Source organism: Suricata suricatta, chromosome 2 (assembly GCF_006229205.1).
Source record: "Suricata suricatta isolate VVHF042 chromosome 2, meerkat_22Aug2017_6uvM2_HiC, whole genome shotgun sequence".
NCBI lineage: Eukaryota > Metazoa > Chordata > Mammalia > Carnivora > Herpestidae > Suricata > Suricata suricatta.
In genome coordinates, this window is record NC_043701.1 from 101,981,853 (window position 1) to 102,003,017 (window position 21,165).

Consider the following 21,165-nt stretch of genomic DNA (forward strand, 5'->3'; position numbering starts at 1 on the left):
AGCTCCTCTGCCCACTGGCACCGTGAGGCCAGGGACTTAGCTCACCATCAGTCCTGGGGGGCCCATATCTGCAAATGGGGTCATGCAACGTGCATGTGGCAGCCCGTGTGGATGGGGTATAGAGATGAGAGGCAGTGCCCAGCACAGGGCAATACGACAAAAGTTGGTTCTTTAAAAATGTCAGTAAAACTGAAAAATCTGTAGCAGGCAGGACAAAGGAAAAGAGGGAAGGACGCTAACATTGTCAGAATGGTCCTCTAATTACTAAAGAAATTCAATTCATAGCTTCAAAATACCTGAAAAATTAATTTCCAGGCCCAGATGGTGTCATTGGAGAATTCTATTAACTATTTACATGAGAATTAACACCAACTCTAAATGATCTCTTCCAGAAAACAGAAGATGCAACACCTTCCAACTCCCTTCATAAAGTCAGTATTGTCCTAATAACACAATCAGACCAAGAAGCTGCAAAAAAAGGACACCTCAGGCCATGTCTCTCAATATTGATGCAAAAATCCTTAATAGGGGTGCCTGGGTGGCTCAGTTGGTTGACTGGCCAACTTTGGCTCAGGTCACACAGTTCGTGAGTTTGAGCCCTGCATCGGGCTCTGTGCTGACAGCTCAGAGCCTGGAGCCTGCTTCAGATTCTGTGTCTTCCTCTCTCTCCTTCCCTTACCCGCTCACACTGTCTCTGTCTCTCAAAATAAATAAATGTTTTTTAAAAATCCTTAACAAAATAGTAGCAAATATAATTCAGCAGGATATGACTAGACTTACACACTGTGACCACATCTAGAGGCACAAGGCTGTTTACATATTTGTACAATAGTGCATCCAATTAACACCTGGTGAACCACCGTATAAAAAATCCCATGGTTTTATGAATTGATGAATTTTGACAAAGTTCAATACCCATTCTTGACAAACATAATCTGAACACTAGGGAGGGAGGGGGACTTCCCTAACTTGATGAGGAAGATCTACAGAATACAGACAGCCAGCGTCATGCTTGCTGGCAAAGACGGAGTTTCAATACAGTGCTAGAAACCCCAGCCACTGTAGTAAGGCAAGAAAAGGAGGTAAAGACAACTTATTAGAAAGAAAGAAACAAAACTGTCCCTATTATAAATGACATGACAGTCTACATAGAAAGTTCCAAGGGAAAGGAAACAAATGATTTCCACAAGATCATTGGATACAAGGTGACTATAAAGAAGGTATTTCTTTAATACCAATAATCAGCATGTGAAGACCAAATTAAAATTCAGGACCATTCATAATCACAGAGAAAAATGAAGGAGGTATAAATCTAACAAAACACGTACACAACATGTATACTGAAAACCTGTATGAGGCTGATGATGAAGGAGATTAAAGATCTCAATAAATAGAGGAACACGTGTGCTTGTGGATTAGAAGACACAACACACAGTAAAGATGTCAGTTCTCAGATTGATGTACACGGGCTTAACATAATTCTTTTTTTTTTTTAATGTTTTATTTATTTTTGATACAGACAGAGACAGAGCATGAGAGGGGGAGGGGCAGAGAGAGAAGGAGACACAGAACCAGAAGCAGGCTCCAGGCTCTGAGCTAGCTGTCAGCACAGAGCCCAACGCGGGGCTCGAACCCATGAACGTGAGATCTGACCTGAGCCGAAGTCGAAGGTTTAACCGACTGAGCCACCCAGGCGCCCCTAACATAATTCTTATCAAAATACGGAACATTTTTATGGACAGACAAGCTTATTATAAATATTAAATGAAAAGCAAAGAGACTTGAATAACTCATTTGTCTTAAAAATTATATAGTGAGAGACATCACTAAACCCAATGTTAAGATTGATTGTGTAACTACATCACTCAAGGCAGTATGGTGTTGGTGAAGGGCCAGACACACAGGTCTGTGGAACAGACTAGAGACTCCAGAAGCAGCCTCGTTCAAGTATGGTCAAGGATTTATTTTTAATTTTTTAATGTTTTTTAGAGACAGAGACAGTGTGAGCAGGGGACGGTCAGAGAGAGAGAGGGAGATACAGAATCCGAAGACAAGCTCCAGGCTCTGAGCTGTCAGCACAGAGCCCGACGCTGGGCTCGAACCCATGAATCATGAGATCATGACCTGAGCCAAAGTTGAACACTTAACCGACTGAGTGACCCAGGCGCCCCAAGGATTTTTGACCAAAATGCAAAAGAAATTCGACAGAAGAAAGACATCTTTTCAACAAATGGTGTTGGACCAAATGGATGTCCATCAGCAAAAACGTAAATCTTGACCTAAACTTCCCCTTATAAAAAAAAAAAACTAACTCAAAATGAATCACAGATTTAACTATAAAACACATAGAGTAAAACCTTGGATAGTGAGGTAACTTGTTCTGGGAGTGTTCCACAAGACGAACAAACATTTCTAATAAATTTAACTTGATAAACGAGTGATATCTTGCAATATGAGTTGTAGGTGATGCTGAATGTCACATGATCACAACTGAGCCAATGATTTCTCCCCCCCCCCCCCGCCTCTCTGAGAGATTGTCTGTCTCCCAGGCTCAAATGCTTGGTCTTAGGCTGTGGTGTTTCGCAGAATTCAGTGATGTTTCAGAATGCTGGAAGGTGCCCACAACTGGCACTAGTGTAGTTTTTGCCACTTCCAAGCACCCATGGACAGTCCTTTGCTTTTCCAGACAAGAGTGAGCTTAGGAAGGCTTTGCTTCCTTCTAGGTCAGGCTGCCTGCAGATAGAATCCCTCTCCTCTGCTGCCTTATTGCCACTCACGTTACATGCAGCTTATGACAAGAGTTTATTTATACCATACTGTAGTCAACATCCGTGCGAGCATCTGTAATGGTCCCATGCAGAGATTCTATTGAGCAACAGATAGCAGTGACTCCTTCAGTGACAGTGAGAGCTGTCCTACACACTAAGCCTCCTCTCTTGTCTCCCTCACACCAGCCACGGGGGTTTTCAAACAGAAGTGCAGGTTAATTTATTTTTCTTTAGATTCTATATTTTCTTTATTATTTTGTATTATGTTACAGCACTGTGATCATTTTTATATGCATATTTTTGGGTTGTGAAACGAATCATCTGAGTTTCCATTATTTTTTAAGGGGAGATTCACTTTGATATACAAGTGCTTTGGATTACAAGCATGTTTCTAGAACTGATTATGCTCACCAACCAAGATTTTACTGTTAAGTATAAACTCTTAAAAGTAACATTAAAATGCTGGGGGTTTGGGCTGCATAAAGAGCTCTTAGGACACCAAAAATACAGCTCATAAAAGAAAAATATCAGTAAACATAACATTTTCAGTTTACAACATCTATTCTGTGAAAACACTGTAAGCAGGATAGAAAAACAAGCCACAGGCTGAGGAAAAATCTATAAAACCACTCATCCTACAGAAGAATCAGGTCCAGAATTGATTAAGAACTCTCAAAAGTCAATGACGCCAAAAAAATCAATCCAATTAGAAAGGAGACAGACATGTCACCAAAACAGAAAAGAAAATATGGATAGAAAACTAGCACCTGGGAAGCTGGTTGTCATCATTAGCCACCAGGGAAATGCAAAATAAAACAATGAGGTGTCACTACACACTTACTAGAACAGCCAAAATTAAAAAAAAAAAAAAAAACAGCAGCACCAATTGCCGGCAAGGACTCAGAGAAATGGGATCTCCTGTACGAGGCTGGTGGGGACATGGAGTGGGGTGGTCACTCCGGAAAATGGGTGGGCGGTTTCTCAAGGAAAGGAAAAAAAAAAAAAAAACAAGACCCATCCTGTGGTCCTCACTCCCAGAAAATGAGCATCCACGTCCACGCAGAGCTCTCTGCATGAGTGCTCACTACAGCCTGATCTGTCGAAGTCAAGGCTGAAAACAACCAGAATGTCCTTCAACAAGGGTGGTCAAGCCCACAGCGGTCCATCCACACCGGGGAATGCCAGCCAGCCATGGGATGGGGGAGCTGCTGACACAGGGACACCTTGGAGACACCCAAGGGCTTTGTGCTGAGTGAAGAAACAGCCAAGTTCACTGGGCACAGACCAAGGGAGTCCACGTGTACAACGTTCCCAAGTGACGCTCCCTGGGATGGAAAGGAGTTGGGGTTGGGAGGGTGGCAGTGTGACCACAGCAGAAGAGGGACTGTGGCGGGAATGGAAACGTTCTGTATCATGAGTGCAGCCACCAGGATGAGTCGGGCCAGGTCACACACACCACCCACCCAAGTCCATTCCCTAGTTGGGATCCACGTGCCGGCAGGCAAGGCGGCTGTAGGCCCCAGAGCCACGTGCCAGCTGCCTGATGCCACAGTTGACAGGTGTGGGGTCTGTGCAGCGCGGCACCTCAGCCTCCGGAGAGCTGTGCAAATGTAAGTCTGTCACCCTCAAGCTGCTGACGTTTGTGCCAACACAAGGCTGTGAGTGTGTTCTTTCCAGTTCCCCGGCCCCTGCCTCCCCAGGCCCAGGAAGAGGCCTAGGAAAACCCACCCACCGGTGAGCGGGTCCAGAGGGCCCCCAAACCCTGAACTGGCCTCTGTGAAGGTGCTGCCCCTGGACCTGGCGCATCTGCGCACCTACCACCCCCCACCACCACCACCTGAGAGCCCCTCGGTGCACAGGGAAAGGCAGGCAGCAGCCCCCGATCTCGGCTATTTCAGGAGGAGCAGCTGTTTGTCCACCTGCCCCATGTCTGCAGAGGCAGAGGGGACAGCACTGAGGTCTGGGGGCCAGTGGTCCTCACTTGGGACCCTGGACGGTGAGACAGGAGACAGTCAGACTCATGAGGTCCCACAAGACACCTGAGTGCAGAGCAACTACCACAAGCTGACCCCCGATCCCTGACCCTTGACCCTCGGCTCCTAGAATGGGGCAGGACCTGAGCCATGATCACTTTTCTCTTCCCATACTTTTCTCCACTGCCCATGACAATCACATATTTCCTTGGAAAACAAATCAAAATCAAGGCAAAGAGAAAACTTGTTCTCATTTCGATGCGTTTGGCTGTCTCAGCCTGTTGGCCCACCAAGGGGAAGGCCAGCAGCTCAAGTGCAGCAACCTGAAAACCAGGGGCTGTGTATCCCCAAGTGGACTGCTTAACCTCTCTGTGCTCCAGCTTCCCAGTCTGTGAAACGACAACAGATAGCCACAGAAGGGAAGGTCCTAGGGATCTGGAACGTTCATGCCTGTGAAGAGCTGGAAGTGTATCTGGCCTGGATGGAGTCCTCGAGCTGGCTCACTGTCCTCGGCGGGTCCCCCACTGCCACCAGTGGGCAGATCAGGAGCCTGGTCCATGTGGAGGCCCACATGTGTGAGGTGGTGTTCCCAGGGGCTGGGGCCCATCTGGCCCTCCAATCCCGCTGGACCCCCACTGCTCTGGGATACAGCTGCTAGGGGCATGGGCAGTGAACTGGTGCAGGAAGGACAGTTGTTTGGCTGGGTCCAGGTAGGAGTGCACCCCTGGGGCCCAGCGTGGACGTCCAGTATAGATGCACCTTGTGGATGCCAAGCGTGGATGCCCAGCGTAGGCGCCCAGCATGGAGGCCCTGCATGGATGCTCAGTGTGGATGCCCCTTGTGGATGCTCAGCATGGACACCCTACGTGGACACCCAGTGTGGATGCCCTCGTGGATGCCCAGTGTGGACATCCAGCATGCACCCCTTGCATGGACACCTTGCGTGGATGCCCAGAGTGGACACCCGGTGTGGATGCTCCCATGGATGCCCCATGTAGACGCCCTGCATGGACACCTAGCATGGATGTCCCACGTGGATGCTCAGCATGGATGCAGCGCATGGATGCTCAGTGTAAACATGCGTGTGGATGCCCTGCGTGAATGCTCAGCACGGACCCCAGCTCCATGCAGCAGGTGAGCAGCACAGATGACAAAAACATCTCCCACCCGCGAAGCACAAGCTGGGTCTCAGTCTCCCCTCACACCGACACCCCAGACATCGTGGGCTGAGAACCAGCCTTGCCCAGGGAAGGCTCACTCCGGGGTGCAGTATTCCTTCTAATGGCAGGGAAAATGGGAGCAAGGGGGCAGCAGCGTGGTCCTGGGAGACAGAAATGGTCACGCATGGAGCAATGGTGAGCTGGCAGCCAGGACACAGGACACAGGAGGGTGAAGCTCAAAGCCACTTGGGGAGGGGTGGTGCACCAGGGGGCACCTTCCCTCCACTAGAGGATTTAACCACAGAGAAGCGTGCAGAGACAAAGCGGGAGGCCCGGGAAGGGAGGGGCGACCAGAGGCGCTCCCCACCGGGGGCAGGCTGTCTGATGGCCCCCGGCTTTCAGGCCACGGCTGAGACTCCAGACCTCACAACAGAACATCCGACGTGCACGAACATCCCGAGGGCAGGTTCAGACAGCAGCAGGGGTCTGAACACGAATTTACCACTAAATACACAGAATGTCAAATTACCAAAACGTAAATAAATAAAAATACAAGATAACAGAAAGATTTTTGCAGGAAAGCAAAAGTAACCCAGCCCTGAAGGGCACTGACAAGGCTGTGAAGGGGAAAGGGCCAGGGCTGACCCGCCCAAAGTGCACCTGCTGCAGGGACGGGAGGGCTGGCGGCCCCCTACCCCATTGTCCTCACATGGCATGGTCCCCTACCTTGTCATCGTCCTCACATGTCAGGACGTTGGAGAAGGGGATTTCCGCCTTGAACATCTTCCGACAGTGCATCAGCTGTACCAGCAGGTAGCACACAGTCTTGAACTTCATCCTCTTGGCTGGTTTTATGTCAGAGAGGATCAGCCCTGGAAATATCTGTGCCGACACACGGAGCAGAGAAACCCCATGAGGATACCCAGGCTGCCCTCCAGAGGGGAGTATGAACGAGAGGGGGCAGGGAGGCCACTGGGACCAAACAAGGGAGCAGAACCAGCACCAGGCCCACAGCCTACAGCTGCACTCAAAGCCTCTGAAATCCAGAGCGAAGCCTGCATCCTGGGGCAGGTCAGTGGGAAGCTGTGGGGCCGGGCCACAGGGAGACCCTGGAAACCTGGCTGAGGACCATACCCACCAGCCCCCATGGTCCCTGCCCTCCACTCCACTGAGCCCCTGACCTAGCCCTGCACCCCTCACCTCTGCCCTATACCTTCACCTGAGCCCTGTACCTCACCTGAGCCCTGCACCCCTCACCTTGAGCCCTGCACCCTCACCTATGCCTTGCACCCCTCACCTGAGCCCTGCACTCCTAACCTGTGTCCTACATCCTCACCTGAGCCCTGCACCCTCACCTATGCCCTGCACCCCTCACCTGAGCCCTGCACCCCTCACCTGAGCCCTATACTCTCACCTGAGCCCTGTACTCTCACCTGAACTCTGCACCTCACCTGAGCCCTGCACCACTCACCTCTGCCCTATACTCTCACCTGAGCCCTGTACTCTCACCTGAGCCCTGTACTCTCACCTGAGCCCTGCACCCTCACCTGAACCCTGCACCTCACCTGAGCCCTGCATCCCTCACCTGAGCCCTGCACCTCACCTGAGCCCTGTACTCTCACCTGAGCCCTGTACTCTCACCTGAGCCCTGCGCCTCACCTGAGCCCTGAGCCCTCATCTGAGCCCTGGACCTCACCTGAGCTCTGCACCCTCACCTGAGCCCTGAGCCCTCATCTGAGCCCTGGACCTCACCTGAGCCCTGTACTCTCACCTGAGCCCTGTACTCTCACCTGAACTCTGTACCTCACCTGAGCCTTGGAAGAATAGATCACCTCTAATCACGTCCAGATCAGTTTCCTTGGACACAATGACCTCGGGTGCCCCACACGACCCTCCTGTGTGCACACACCCCTCAGTGCAGCCCCATCCCTGACCTGTTTTCCAGGAGAGGCAGTAAAGGACCAGGGAGGTGAGAAGGGAGGAAGCAGGAAGCCCAGTCCCTGAGAGGACCCTGGGCTCTGACGGGGGGTCCAGGAGCCCCTGCCCCTCACACCCCTCCCCGCACACCCTGCCCTGCACACCCCTCCTCCACACACCCCTGCCCCACTCCTTTCCTCTGCACACCCCAACCCACACCCCCAAGCCGTGGCCTGGTGTGGAGGGCACACAGTCCCGTCCGTGTCCAGGCAGGAGGGTCCTGGCACCCACCTTCCGCCGATGCGATGGCACAATGAAGAAAGTCTCAATGTTGTGAGCTTTCAGAAAACTGTTCCTCTCGTGTCCATGACCCGGCTCCACCTCGTAGTCCCCGTTCAGGCATGCCAGGGTCGTCTTCGTGATGTGGACCTTCCTGCAAAACACAGCAGAGGCGTCCCTGCACCCGGGCATGTGTGGGAGGAGCAGCCGGGCTCCCTGTGTCACATGTGTCACACGCAGGTCACTGGGGAAGCCCGGTGGGGCAGGGGCCCAGCCACAGGGATGACAGGAACCTTCAGCAGGACGAAAGGGTGGCAGTGGGGGAGGGGAGAAGCAGAGTGTCCCTGAGACCCCACGCCCTGCAAGCAAGGGTCTCTGGAGAGGCAGGGCATCCTGCATTCAGAGTCCTCCGTCCACAGCAGAGACAGGAGCTGTGCATAGTCACTGAGCGGAGGGACACATCAGCCACTGCTCTCAGCACAGAGCACTCCTCGTTCTAGGAAAGAGGGGGGTCTCAGGTGCGAGCAAACGTGGCCTGGGTGTGGCCAATGAGTGGCCTGGGGACAAATGGGAGGCCTGGCCAGGCTGGGGCCACAAGGCCACTAGTGAGACAGGGCCACCTTCTCTACCCAGTGCCGCCTGTCACTCGCCCTGAGTGCTCGCTTGCCCGGTGTCTGTGGGGAGAGGACAGGCAGCCCCACGAGCTCCCTCCCCGGACGTGGGTGGCACTAGGATGCCAGTGTGCACTGCCTCAGTCGTACAGGTCCAGAGCCCCCCGCCAGAGCCAGTGGACATATAGGTGACTGTTTCCCCCAGGGCCCCTGGGGCAGGGGGCATTTACTCAGGTCCTAGTGCTGTCTGCTTTGGGGCAGCCTGGAGCATGCACCCAGCATGTCAATTTGGGGAAGTGACCCCAGTACCGGACAGCAGATATAAAGGGTCACTTTTGGAGATGCATGTGAAAGTGGGTGTGTTTGGCCTCTGGTTCCACCCCTGCCCAGCCCTGGTACTCCCAGGGCCACCGCCCAGAGCATCCAATTTGAGAAGGGGCCTCAGGGGTCTCTGCATGAAATGAATGCCACACAGTAATGATATCCACCCACCATCCACCCGACCACCCATCCATTCACTCACCCACCCATCTACCCACACCGATCCATCCAAGCCCGGCCATGCTCTCTGAATGCCCAGTGGTGGATAGAGTGTTTGCTGAGTGGGTGGATGTGGGGGTATGTGGAGGAACAGGTGGGTCAGTGGCTATAAGGGTCCATGGGGGAGGTGCTGAGGCACAGCCAGGATCACAGATGACAATCATCCCCAAGCCCACTTGGAAAGCCCTCAGCATTGGGCTGGGTGCTATGTTTCCCCAAGGTCCGTCCAGGAGTCAGGGGGAAAAGATGTGTCCCTGGGAACCAGGCCTCTGGGACAGGCAGGGGGCAGGCAGTGAGGGCCAGAGACGCGGAGCCCTGGAGGCCACACGGCTGTGAGCCCGGGAACAGACACTGCACAGGCTGGCGCGGGAGCGAGGGCGGCTGACACCCACCTCCAGAGTGGGAGCTGTGTGAGCCCTGGCAGCACATCTGAGAACCGCCTACAAGGAGGATGCGGGGTAACCTGTGCCTCGCGGCCCTTCTCCCGTGCCCACCGCTGAGTGGGGGGAGGGAGAATCCTAGTCTTGCCTTGGCCATGGGGCTGACGAGGGCACGGGAGGCCACCCTAAAGGAGCATTTGCGGGGCAGGATCCACGAGGAAGCACAGCGCAGAGCCAGGAGGAAGGCTGTGCAGGCGCAGAAGGGCTCTGAGGCCACGGCACCTTCCTTCCTTGGGGGAGCAGGGAACAGAACCGCCGCCAGGTGGCTGGGTATCGAGCCTCGTCTCCGTCCAGGGCCAACTTCCCATGGAGACCAGGACACCATGCCCCTGCCCTCGCCCCCCCAGCGCACCGTCTCGCCCCGACTCACCCGGGCAGGCCAGCCGCCTCCATGACGTTGGCCAGGGTCACATCATTGGACCACACGTCATACTGCCACTTGCGTAGGCCCAGGACCCCGCAGAGGACCCTGCCTGTGTGCAGCCCCACGCGCATGTTCAGGTCCACCTCGGTGGCCTCGGCCACAGACCTGCAACCAATGGGTCACAGACATGAGGCTGGACCCTTGTCCACACCCGTGAGGCCACACGCGCAGGGGAGCCTGGACAGGTGAGAGCATGGGGTCTCCTGACCTTAGCCAGATGGCCAGGGGAGGGGCGGGGGGGACAGGTGGGCAGGGCCCCAAGTGGGTGGGGCAGCTTCAGGCCAGGCCCCCCAGACCCAAGCCACTGGGTGCCTCACACTGCATCCATGCCACCCTCTGCCCCCTCCCCACCCAGGGCGGCCCCCAAAGGGAAACAAGCCTGGGACCTCAGATCAGGACTCCTGATCACTCTATGACCCACTGACCCAGAGACAGGAGTGACAACCCACCAGGAGCACCTGACAGTCTCTGTGGCCCAATGCCCTGGGGGACAGCCGGGGTTTGCCCCCGCCCCTGCTCCAGATCTGACCTGTGGGGAGGCTGTCACTCCAAAGCCGTGCCTGACCCCCAAGCAGACTGTATGGGATGGAAAGTGGGCCTCAGACACAATCGGTGGGTGCCAGTGGGCAGGTCGCCCCTGGCTGAGGAACAGGACAGCATGCGTCCAGGGGAGACAGCCTGGGGGAGGATGCTCGTGGGAGAAGGGGGTCCCTGCAGTCGTAGGGGGGCACCATGGGGGTGTCCCACCCTGCTTCCCAGCCCCCAGACGTGCGGCCAGAGTCAGATGCAGGAGGCATATGCCATACTACGTCAGGGCGGAGGGGACATGCAGCTGTGCTGATGCCCTCCAGAGCTATTCTCCTCATTTCCGCTTCCCCAACAGGCACAACCTGTGTTATGAAGGACAACTTGAAACCATGCCACTGAGGACGCAACAGCGGGCTGTGTGCTGGGCTCCCAGGGACAGACGTGGGCTGCGCGTTGGGAGAGGCCCGGGCCATGTGACCCCGGCCCCTCCCAGCCCCGGCCTGCCCACAGTGACCCCAGGCAGATGTGTCCAACAGGCCTCCCCCGGTCAGCAGCCAAGGCCAACCAAGAAGGGCCACGAGGCTGAGCCCAGGCTGGAGCCACCAGACAACCCACCCTCAGCTCCCCTCCCAGCATAAGGTGCCCCCCCATTGCATAGCAGGAGGCCCATGAGCCCAGTGAAAAATCTCCCTCCTGCTTCAAGATTAAGGTTGATTCATGTGCACCACCTTGTCCCCAACATGACCTGACCAAGCTGAGATGCAGCCTCCAGGAAGCCCTCCCTGATCTGCACCCCATGCCTGAAGGCTCATCATGGGCGCCAGTACAACAGGGTCCCTCAGAGATTGCTCCCGGACACACTCCGACCTCCCAGCAGGCTGATCCAAGAGACGCAGCTCTTAAAGCATCTGAATTTAAAACCCTAGAGGAAAACAAGGGGCTTCAACAATGAAATAAAGGGGTGTTCCATCCGGAACAAATAGATAGGACACGGACACGGGGGCCGCACCCTGGCGAGGACAAGGTCGGGAGGCTTTGGCTCTTGGAACCTCACACAGGCAAGGCGGCCACCTTGCATGGGGAGGGCATGAGGGTAGATCTGCCACCGGGAGACACCGGGATTTCTAGAGAAATCCCATTGGCCCAGCAACTATGGCTACCACACTTCTGCCTCCTCTGAGCCTCCGTTTCCCCGTGTGCAACCCAGGGCTCTGAGAGCAGCCAGGCTACCCTGGTGCCTCTAGGCTCAAGGCCACCGCCCACAGCCTGCTATCTCTACCTGTGGGTGGAGACACGGGAGAAGGTCCATGAGGACCCAGGACCGCAGCCGTGGACCTGCTTCAGGCCACTGCTGGGGGTCCCGACAAGGGGCCTTCAGACGCCCATTCCTCTCACTGGAGCCACCCTGCCTGTGAGGATGGTGGCCCCTCAGGCCAGCTCACTGTGACCTGAGTCCACGTGCAAACTGCCCATGGCTCCTGCCAGGTTCCCACCAGCCAGGCCGCCCAGCCCCCTGCCAGGTTCCCGCCAGCCAGGCCGCCCAGCCCCCAAGAAGCCCTGCAAATCAGGACCCACCTTCCCATCGGGGGCCCACCACTGCCCACCACATCCACCGCAGGTCTGTCCCCCACAACCAGAAGTGTCCATGTGCCACAGATTACTTAGAAGGCTGACTGTGGTCATATCTTCAACACCTATTTAGTTTTACACGCGTTAAACACGTTTTCTCTTAATCGTAACTTTTTTTCCAATCATTTGCCAACCTCTACTTAGAGGCGCTGAAATTTAAAAAAAAAAAGGGTAAAATTTCGGGTATTTTTTTCTAAGTTTGTAAAAAGAAAGGAATATAGGGGAACGTGAGTGAGAAAATCTGCAAATGACATTTCTGTGGGAACGTTTTCAGCGTTTGCACACTCGGCAGCCAGGAAGGGGCAGAGGGCATGGGGACCCGGCAGCCACACGGAGCAAGCAGCATGCTGTCAGCCTCCAACCAAACCCCACAGCCCGGACACCCCACCAGCGGGCTCCGTCTCTCCCTGCTTCCAGAAGGTTCTGCCTCAAACACCCAAGTTCTGTGCCAGCAAACGTGTAGGCATCTGGACAGGAACTTCTTAGCCAATCGTGCGTTGGGAACTCTCACTGAGACACGCTGGCCAGGAACAGAGACAGGCGGAGGCTTCCAGAATCATCAGAGGTGCCGCCCCTCTGGGCTCATCTCGCCCTGGCCTGGATACGTCAGCATCTGTGTCCCGAGGACCACGCGGCCCCGCCAGCTCGAGCGCAGGTCCCAGCCTGCTTCTGGTGTGGCACACGACCTGCTGCAGCAGGACTGTCATGGGGACAACAGAGCGCAGGGGCTGGCCAACGGGGCCCCGGGGACTGCGCCCGCCGCCCAGGGTGAGGGCCCGGGCCTCCATGTCCCCATCAGCACTTGTGATGTGGCCTTACCACAGAGCGTGTAAACATCCCCGCTTGTGATCCCCACGGGGGCAAACTTCCCCCCAAGTGGAAGCAAGATCCTTCCCCACCCGCTGGGCAGGATCCTCGACCCCTCCAGCTTCAGGAGAGGGTCAGCACCCAGTCAGCCATGGGCTGCAAGCGCCTGCCCTTGGGAGAATCCTTCCTCACTGTTAACTTACTCAGCTCTGCTCTGTCCAGCGGCAGCAAATGCCCAGCCCCTCACAAGCCCCACCTGAGCTCACGTCAGGGAATTTTCACGTTTGCACAGTGCGTGACCCTAGCAGATGTGCTGCCTGAGGACAGTGGCCCTCCACCCCTGGGGTGGAAGGGCAGCATGCCCCCCATCCTGAGCACTCAGAACTGCACACGGTCTGCATGAGACGCTCCAGAAACCTCATAAGTGGCCCAAACCACCCTCTGCCTCTGGACCCCCCGGGGTGTATGGTCTGGCTAAACCACGAGGGCGGCCTCTTCTTACACAATCACACACACCTGACATACCCAGGACAGCTGTAGACAAAAAAACACTGTCCTGGCAAACTGCAGAGGAGGTGGCCACAGAGCCAGAGCCCGGGAGGAGGCCCCCCGCCACCACACCTCCCCCTGCTCTCTGCAGCCCTGGCAGAGGGGACCCCCGGGGCCTCAGGCCCCGTGCACTCACGTGATGGTGTCAATCATGTCCAAGCCCATCTCCACGCAGCAGTGGGCGTGGTCGGTCTTGGGCTGGGTGAGGCCAGACACGCAGTAATAACAGTCCCCGAGGATCTTGATACGGCGACAGTGATTCTCCTTGGGGGCCAGAGGGCAAACCACACATTAGTGACATGTCCAGGGCTGGGGACCTGCACCTTTGCCAGCACCAGTGCTGGTGACCACAGAGCACGCCCCAGGGCCCTGCACCCCCAACCCAGGGGACCACCTCCTTAGGCCAGGGCAGTCTCAGGAGGGCAGGCAGCCCCCATGGCTGTGACCCGGGTCACCCTGGGGCACACACACTCCCCCAGGCCTGTTCCCATGCAGGTGTCCACCTGTCCATCCCTCAGCTCACCTGGAAAAGCCTGCGGACAATTCAAGGTGGGAAGGCTGCCCCAAGCCCAGAGCCAACTCTTCCCCGGGGGCCGCGGGGCTGTCTCCCAGGAGGGCCAGCCCAGCATCTCTCCTGGCCACGACCTCAGACGGCCCCGCATCCATACCATCTGTGGCCACACACTCCCCCCCACACACACCAGCCCGAGGAAGGATAGATGCACCAGCCTGAGTGTCCCTGCATTTGGGGTCCACTGGACGGGTGAGTGGCTGTCACCAAAGAATCACCTGCCAGGGCCAGAGCCTCCCTCGAACCACCCTGACCTCGCCACCCACAGGGACCCCCGAAGCCATCCACCACCATGGTGGTGGTCCACTCTCACTTGTGCAGTGGGAAGAGCGCCAGTGCCCGCCTGCCTGGCACGCGGTCCGGGGACGCGCCAGCACCTGCCATGTGCATGCCCATCATCTCGGCTGGGACTCTGGCTGGAACGGCAGCCTTACCATCAGACACGTCAGTAAAGCTTGCCCAGACGCCCTTGCGGGAGCGGGGGCCCGCACACAACACCTTCCCGCACGTGGGTCACGTCCACGGATGTTTGCCGCATGATACAATTGACAAATTCTTCAAGCATGGGTGTGGTGTCGACAGAAAGATTAAGAGAGGGAGATGGAGAGAGGATCCCAGTAGACTCCATGCTGTCAGCACAGGGCCGACACGGGCTCCAACTCACAACACAGATCATGACCTGAGCCAAAATCAAGAATCTGACGCTTAACCGACTAAGCGACCCAGGCACCCCACAAATCTGCTTCATGTTAACGTGAGTAGCAAACATGTTGAAAATTTATGACATTTTCTGGAACAAAAATGAGCTGTGAGAAGCATAGTATTGTTTTCACGTTGCATCTGTGGTGCGGGCCCGGGCCTGTGGACGTCTGAGGGCCCCGCCTCACCAGTGCAGCCTTGGGGGAGCACTCACAGACCCCAGGCATCCTGTGACAGCCCAGAGCTACAAGCCCCCACCCTGAGAACGCATCCTACAGCTTCTATCTCACCCTGCTCTGGGGTTTCTCACCAAAAAGCTCACTCCGCAGGAATCCCCCAAACCTCCACATTAACATGAGGATCCCTGGCTCCCGCTGCCCACACACCCACGCACACCTGTACTTGTGCAAGACACTCTCTCCTGAGAGCCGGCCCAGGCCACCACTCCACATCAGAGGACCAGCGCCCTCCCACCCCTGGGCCTCCCTCGGCACGCAGACCCCCCACAGACCCCCGTGGGCTGCAAGCTGGCCACTGGGACATCAGCCCCCGAGGGACTACGGGCAGCCACTTAACTGTTAGGACCCTGGCCTCCCTGTCTGTGGAAGGGGGTTCTCTCAGTGACCCATGGGAAAGCAATGCTGGGGGTGACCTGTCCTAGGCATGGTGTCTGGGAGCCGAGAGCCAGACGACCAGGCGCCGATATCCACCCTGCAGAGCCGAGGGCCAGACCCCTGGGCGTCCACTGGCCATGCTCATGCAAGCCCCAGCACTTCCAGAGTGTCCACCCGGCTGTCCCCATCATCACTGTCCCGTGGGAGGGCACAGTCAGGCCAGGCAGGGACGCCCCATGGCAGGCCAGCAAGACGGAGCCCCTCTCCCCCCCCCCCCCCCGCCCCCAGGCCAAGGGAGGACACCAGGGGCCCCTGCCGGCCCTCGTCCCCTCTTTCTGCAGAAGGCTCATGGCCATCAGGACATCCTCTCAGCTCCAAGACGCCCACAGAGCGGACGGCCTACTGCACATGGCACTATCCTTGCAGGCGATTCTGGGAGGGTCACCAATCCCCGGATCTGGGCACCTCAATGATGATGTGTGCCCGTCGGCACCTCCAGGGGGCGGCCCTGTGCCCTCGGCTGGGCTGCAAGGTGCTCCGGCCGCCTCCTGCCCACTTCCACCTCCTGCCCGCTTCCGAGTGTCCTGGCAGGCCCATCTCTGGACAAGCAGCTGTATGAGCCATGTGCAGGCGGGCAGGTGCCCCAGGGAGCCTCGAATGTGACCATCACGGCCCCACACGGCCGATCTCCAAGTGAGGGCCTGCAGCAGAGCACTCAGCTGGCACGCCCAGGGGCCGCAGCTAGTAATGATGACCTGTGAGCAACAGATGCGTCCTCCCTTGGAGACTGCCCTCCAACTCAAAGCCTCGGTGCCCGCCCACCAGCCCACCGTGGGGCCAGGGCAGGGACACAGGCAGGATCAGTCTGGAGGAGTGAGAAACTAACACTTTCTGCTGTTATTCTATTCTCAAAGGTCCTAGCTTGAGAGACAAAAAAAGATGGTTTTCCTCTGACTTTGGTGTTTCGATTTAAAACCTTCCCAGTGGTTATTGGAAACTGGCACCAGGAGCCAGAGCCCAGGCCTTAAGGACAATTATAGAACAGCAGTTCTGAGGGAGAAATGGAGGGAGGAGGCAGGAGGGCTCCAACACCCTCAGCCCACAGCTTCCAGACTGAGGAGGGACAGGAAGAGCTGATGACACCCGAGGAGGCCCGGGGGGATCGAGGCAGGAAGGTCTCATGCTTAGCTTGCCAGGTGTGGTCTGCGGGCTTTTGGAAGGGCTCTGACCCCCTAACAGGCAGCTGTGGGAGCCTCAAGGGGCAGGGACCCAAAATCTAAGGGGGTGCTTTCTCTGGGAAGCAGCAGAAATGACCACTCACTTCAACCTCCACCACCTTAAATCATCTTTGGCCCTTCGTGCTGCCCCTGGGTCAGAGGGGGATCTGGCTCTCCCAGAGCCTGCGGCTGCTGGGAGGGACCACACGGCAGTGGTGGTGCCAGAGCCATCAATGGATAGTCACTTGTGTGTACTCGCTCCCAGGAGCTGGTACTGAAAGGAGCATCCAAGGGGCAGCCACACACACAGCGTGACACCTGACCTCACAGGGGGGGTGGCCCTCCCTGCGCACCTCTCATCTGGGGTCCACACTAAGGGACCAAGCCACACAAATACTGTACATACTTAAAAAGTAAACTTGAGGGGCTCCTGGGGGGCTCAGTCAGTTGAGCGTCCAACTTCAGCTCAGGTCATGATCTCACGGTTCATGGGTTCAAGCCCCGCATCAGGCTCTGTGCTGACAGCTCGGAGCCTGGAATCTGCTACTGATTCTGTGTCTCCCTCTCTCTCCGCCCCTCCCCTGCTCGTTCTCTTTCTCTGTCAAAAATAAATAAACATTAAAAAAATTTAAAAACTTGGAAACAGCGATGCCTGAAAACCAAAATCATAACAAAACAAAAGCTGAGCATGCACACGCTGGGAGCATGACTGCACACATGGTGATGCAAAGCAGCGTGGAGCTGTGTCCGGCGGGACAGCCTCCGAGGACAAACAAACAGAGAAACCTTAGACTGCACGCAACGGTCCCGCAGGAGTTCACCAGTGCAATGTTGCTCTGAACTGACTGTACCGGAAACACAGGACAGCAAATGGCATGGACCTCCAGCTTCAGGGAAACAGACACAGGTCAAAACCAAAGGGGCAAAGTCATCCGGCGAGTTGATAACATCAGTACCAACTCAGAATTTGTTCTCAGTCTTCTGGAAAGTCATCTCTGTGTCCTGTAAGATCCCAGGGGAGGACCGGGAAAACCACTTCCCGCAGGAAGGAAGCAGGGCTCCCGGGAAGCACGTGTCTGTGAGGTGAACACTCACTGTGCCTCGGGCTGGGCTTGGGGGGGGGGGGGTCCTGTCCAGAGTGACAATGCCAGTGCATCACCCGCTGGTGGGAAGCGTGAGCATTAGAGGTAAAAACGGACAGAGTGGGTCAGGCACACCCACTTTCTATACATCTGTGGCTTCCAGTAACAGAATGGAGGAAGCAGCCCACCACCCGCCCTTGGCGGGTTCTGGGGCACCAATTCCTCAAAAACTGATCCATGACAAAACTCAAGCATTTATTGATTTTGAGGATAACCCATTAGCTGACGTGTGAACATTCTTCTTTTTTAAAGAATCGTGAGTGAATCAGCACAGGAAAAATGACAGAATTAAGAAACCATGTTGTGCAAATCCCAGTGAATTACCAACCGGGAAAGCTGTCATGGCACCCCGGGCATGATGTCACAGGAAGCAAGTGGCAGATGGGTCACACAGGCACCGCTGGAACACCTGAAGCAGGAACTACCTGAGCCCCGCTCAAGAAGCCTGCAGGCTCAAGGGAGGTGATGGGTGGGAGCAGAACCTGGCACCCAGGTCCCAAAACAGTCACCCCGAACAGTTCGTTAGCACAGATATCCAAGTATGACATGCACATTCCCTGTTTTCTAGTTCCTGTGTCCTGCAATGGACGTCTGGGGGCCCTGCTGAGTAATTCCTGCTGTCCTGCTCCGCCCACCCCAAGGGTCCGGAGCCCACACCCCCACGTCTACTATGTGCCCTTACACCCTGACCATGACCATGCCCTGTCCCCCAGGCCAGGGGCCACATAACAGGGGACACCCCAGAGCCTAGGATCCACATATCCCAGCTGTCTAGCTCTGCCCATGCCCCTCCTCTTGGGGACTGTGGGGCTGTGACAAACTGCATCAGGCCCTATGCCATCAGTCAGCTCAGATATGCGTCCACCTTGTCCAAATCCTGCCAAGGGCAGTATGCGCACCTCAACAAGCAGGCGACATGGTACACTGGGAGTCAGAGCTGCCGCACCTGTGGTCCCCTAGGCAGGTGACAAAGGAGTTCTGGTGGCCAAGTCATGGTCATGGGAAGGACTACTGGCTAAGGTGGTGAGCACACGGTGAGGTGACATCCAGGACCAGGCAGTAGAGGACAGATGTCAGCTGCCATCCAGAGGGGGTTATGGGTGCCAGAGTGGGGCATGCTGTGTTGTCTCTGCCTTTGTGCATGTGTAAGACTTCCGTAAAACAAGTTCCTAAGGCCCTTGAAAGCAAGGCTGGGTCTGACTTGTACAGGCTATACCCCATCACCTAAATGGTTTTGGCACATAGTAGGCCAGTTCTGCATATTAGTAGGCTGGCTCTGCATACAGTAGGCTGACTGCACACACTAGGCTGACTCTTCACACAGTAGGCTGGCTCTGCACACAGTAGGCTAGCTCAACACACACTAGGCCAGCTCTGCACACAGTAGGCCAGCTCAGCACACCATAGGCTGGCTGTGCACACAATAGGCCAAATCTGCACACAGTAGACTGGATCTCCATACAATAGTCCAGCTCTGCCCATAGTATAACAGCTCAACATACACTAGGCCTGCTATGCACACAGTAGGCTGGCTATGCACACAGTAGGCCAGTTCCACACACAGTAGACACTCCACAGTGAGTCCTGTCACTAGGGGAGTAAGTTCTTCCTCCACATGACAAGCGGGGCTGCTGTCCAGGCCTCCATGCCTCCCCCTGCACCTCCCCCTTGCGTGCCCAGGAGCTACGGGCCTAGCCCCCTGTTCCTGGGCTCCGCAAAGACGCTGAGTGGACGTCCCCTCCCTGAAGGAAGCAGCGTGAAGGCGCAGCCACAGGCCACATCTCTGCACACAGAAGCAGGTGCAGCAGAAAACACTGGGCGAGTGGCTGGAGAGAAGGACCCCCAAGACCCCTGCCGACACCCACCGTCTGGGCAGTGATGGTCACAGTCCAGGGAGAGCCCGGAACCTCCTCCCAAAAGGGATACACCTGGGTGGGTTTCTATAGGTGGCCAGAAAGGACAGGCTCCTTAGAATTCCAAACACCTACTGGTTTTTCAGGAAGCAATATTTCCTGCTAATTAAGGAATAAAGAAACCCAGGCTCTTATAAACAATGTAGGAAGCTCAGAAAATTCAACACTGTAATGTGCGACTCTGCAAGAACCACAGTGATTCTGGAATCCCCTCCCCCAGTGCCCCACTGCAGCGCGTGCCCCCTCCCGTGCGTTCCCCCCCCCCTCAGCGCTCACCTACAGCCCGCCCCCACCCCAGTGCTTCCTACCTTGCATTCCTCCCCCACTGCTCCCCCACGGCACGCTCCCTGCCCCCAGCACTCCCTACGGCAGATATCTGCGGCGCATACCTGCATGTGCACGCACGTTCTGGAAGGAGGATCTGCTCCAGGTTCACCCCACCACACAGACTCAGTCTCTGGAGCGGAGCACTGACGATACACTACCCCCTCCCTCAGGACTGTGGCTCGGAGTCCTAACCACACGCACCCTGCTCCCACTCCCTCCTCCCTCCCTCCCTCCTGGTCTGGACATTCCAGACGGACTCCTCGCCCCCCACCTCCGCCCTGCTGGTCCACCCATGTGTGAGCCTGTGTGCTGAGAGAGCACAGCGAGTGGATGAACACGCCCCAGGCCCACAGCGCGGGCAGCTCGGGGCAGCGCCCTGGATGAAGGGGTCTGAGCAGAAGGGGCCAGCGGGCCGGCGGGTCTCCTCACGTTTCACTGGCCATAAAACTGAGGCTCTGGCCCTTGGACAGAGCCCAAGGGAAGCCTGAGGAGGAGGATGGACAGGGCAGGAAGGATGGACGTGAGCACACACCCCAGATTCCTCGGGAACATGTAGACAGGCAGAAGAACATAAACAGCTAAACACTTATGCGCTCACACACGTAACGGTCTCTGAGCAAGTGCAGGTGAGCAAGACCGCCAGGCTGTGCCCAGAGCCTCACACGTGTGCTGCTGCCCAGGCCCAGGTTCACACCCCTGGCGCCCTCCTGTCTTCCCTTCCAACCCCAAGCACGAGGCCCGAGCACTGCTGCCCTGGTCTGTGCATCCCTTTCCTCCCTGCACACCCTGCTCCAGCCCCAAGCACCCCTGCCCTGGCCCATGCACCCCTGCCAACCCTGCACACCCCTACCCTGGCCCCAAGCACCCCTGCCCTAGCCTGTGCAACGCTGTCTACCCCGCACACCCCGCCCCAGCCCCACACACCCCTGCCCTGGCCCGTGCACCCCTGTCCACTGCAGCACCCCTGTCCACCCCGCACACCCCTACCCCAGCCCCAAGCACCCCTGTCCACTGCAGCACCCCTGTCCACCCCGCACACCCCTACCCCAGCCCCAAG

General features: G+C 56.6%; 1 protein-coding gene across 1 annotated transcript in view; it reads right to left on the minus strand.

The window, feature by feature from the left end:
- ADCY1 (adenylate cyclase 1) overlaps positions 1-21,165 on the minus strand; it is a 110,886-nt gene that overhangs the window by 48,338 nt on the left and 41,383 nt on the right. Inside the window, exons 6-9 of the mRNA XM_029930870.1 lie at positions 13,762-13,889; positions 10,059-10,217; positions 8,110-8,251; positions 6,628-6,783 (exon numbers count right to left, since the gene is read on the minus strand). Coding sequence (XP_029786730.1) covers positions 6,628-6,783; positions 8,110-8,251; positions 10,059-10,217; positions 13,762-13,889 — 585 coding nt within the window. The remainder of the gene's footprint in view (positions 1-6,627; positions 6,784-8,109; positions 8,252-10,058; positions 10,218-13,761; positions 13,890-21,165) is intronic.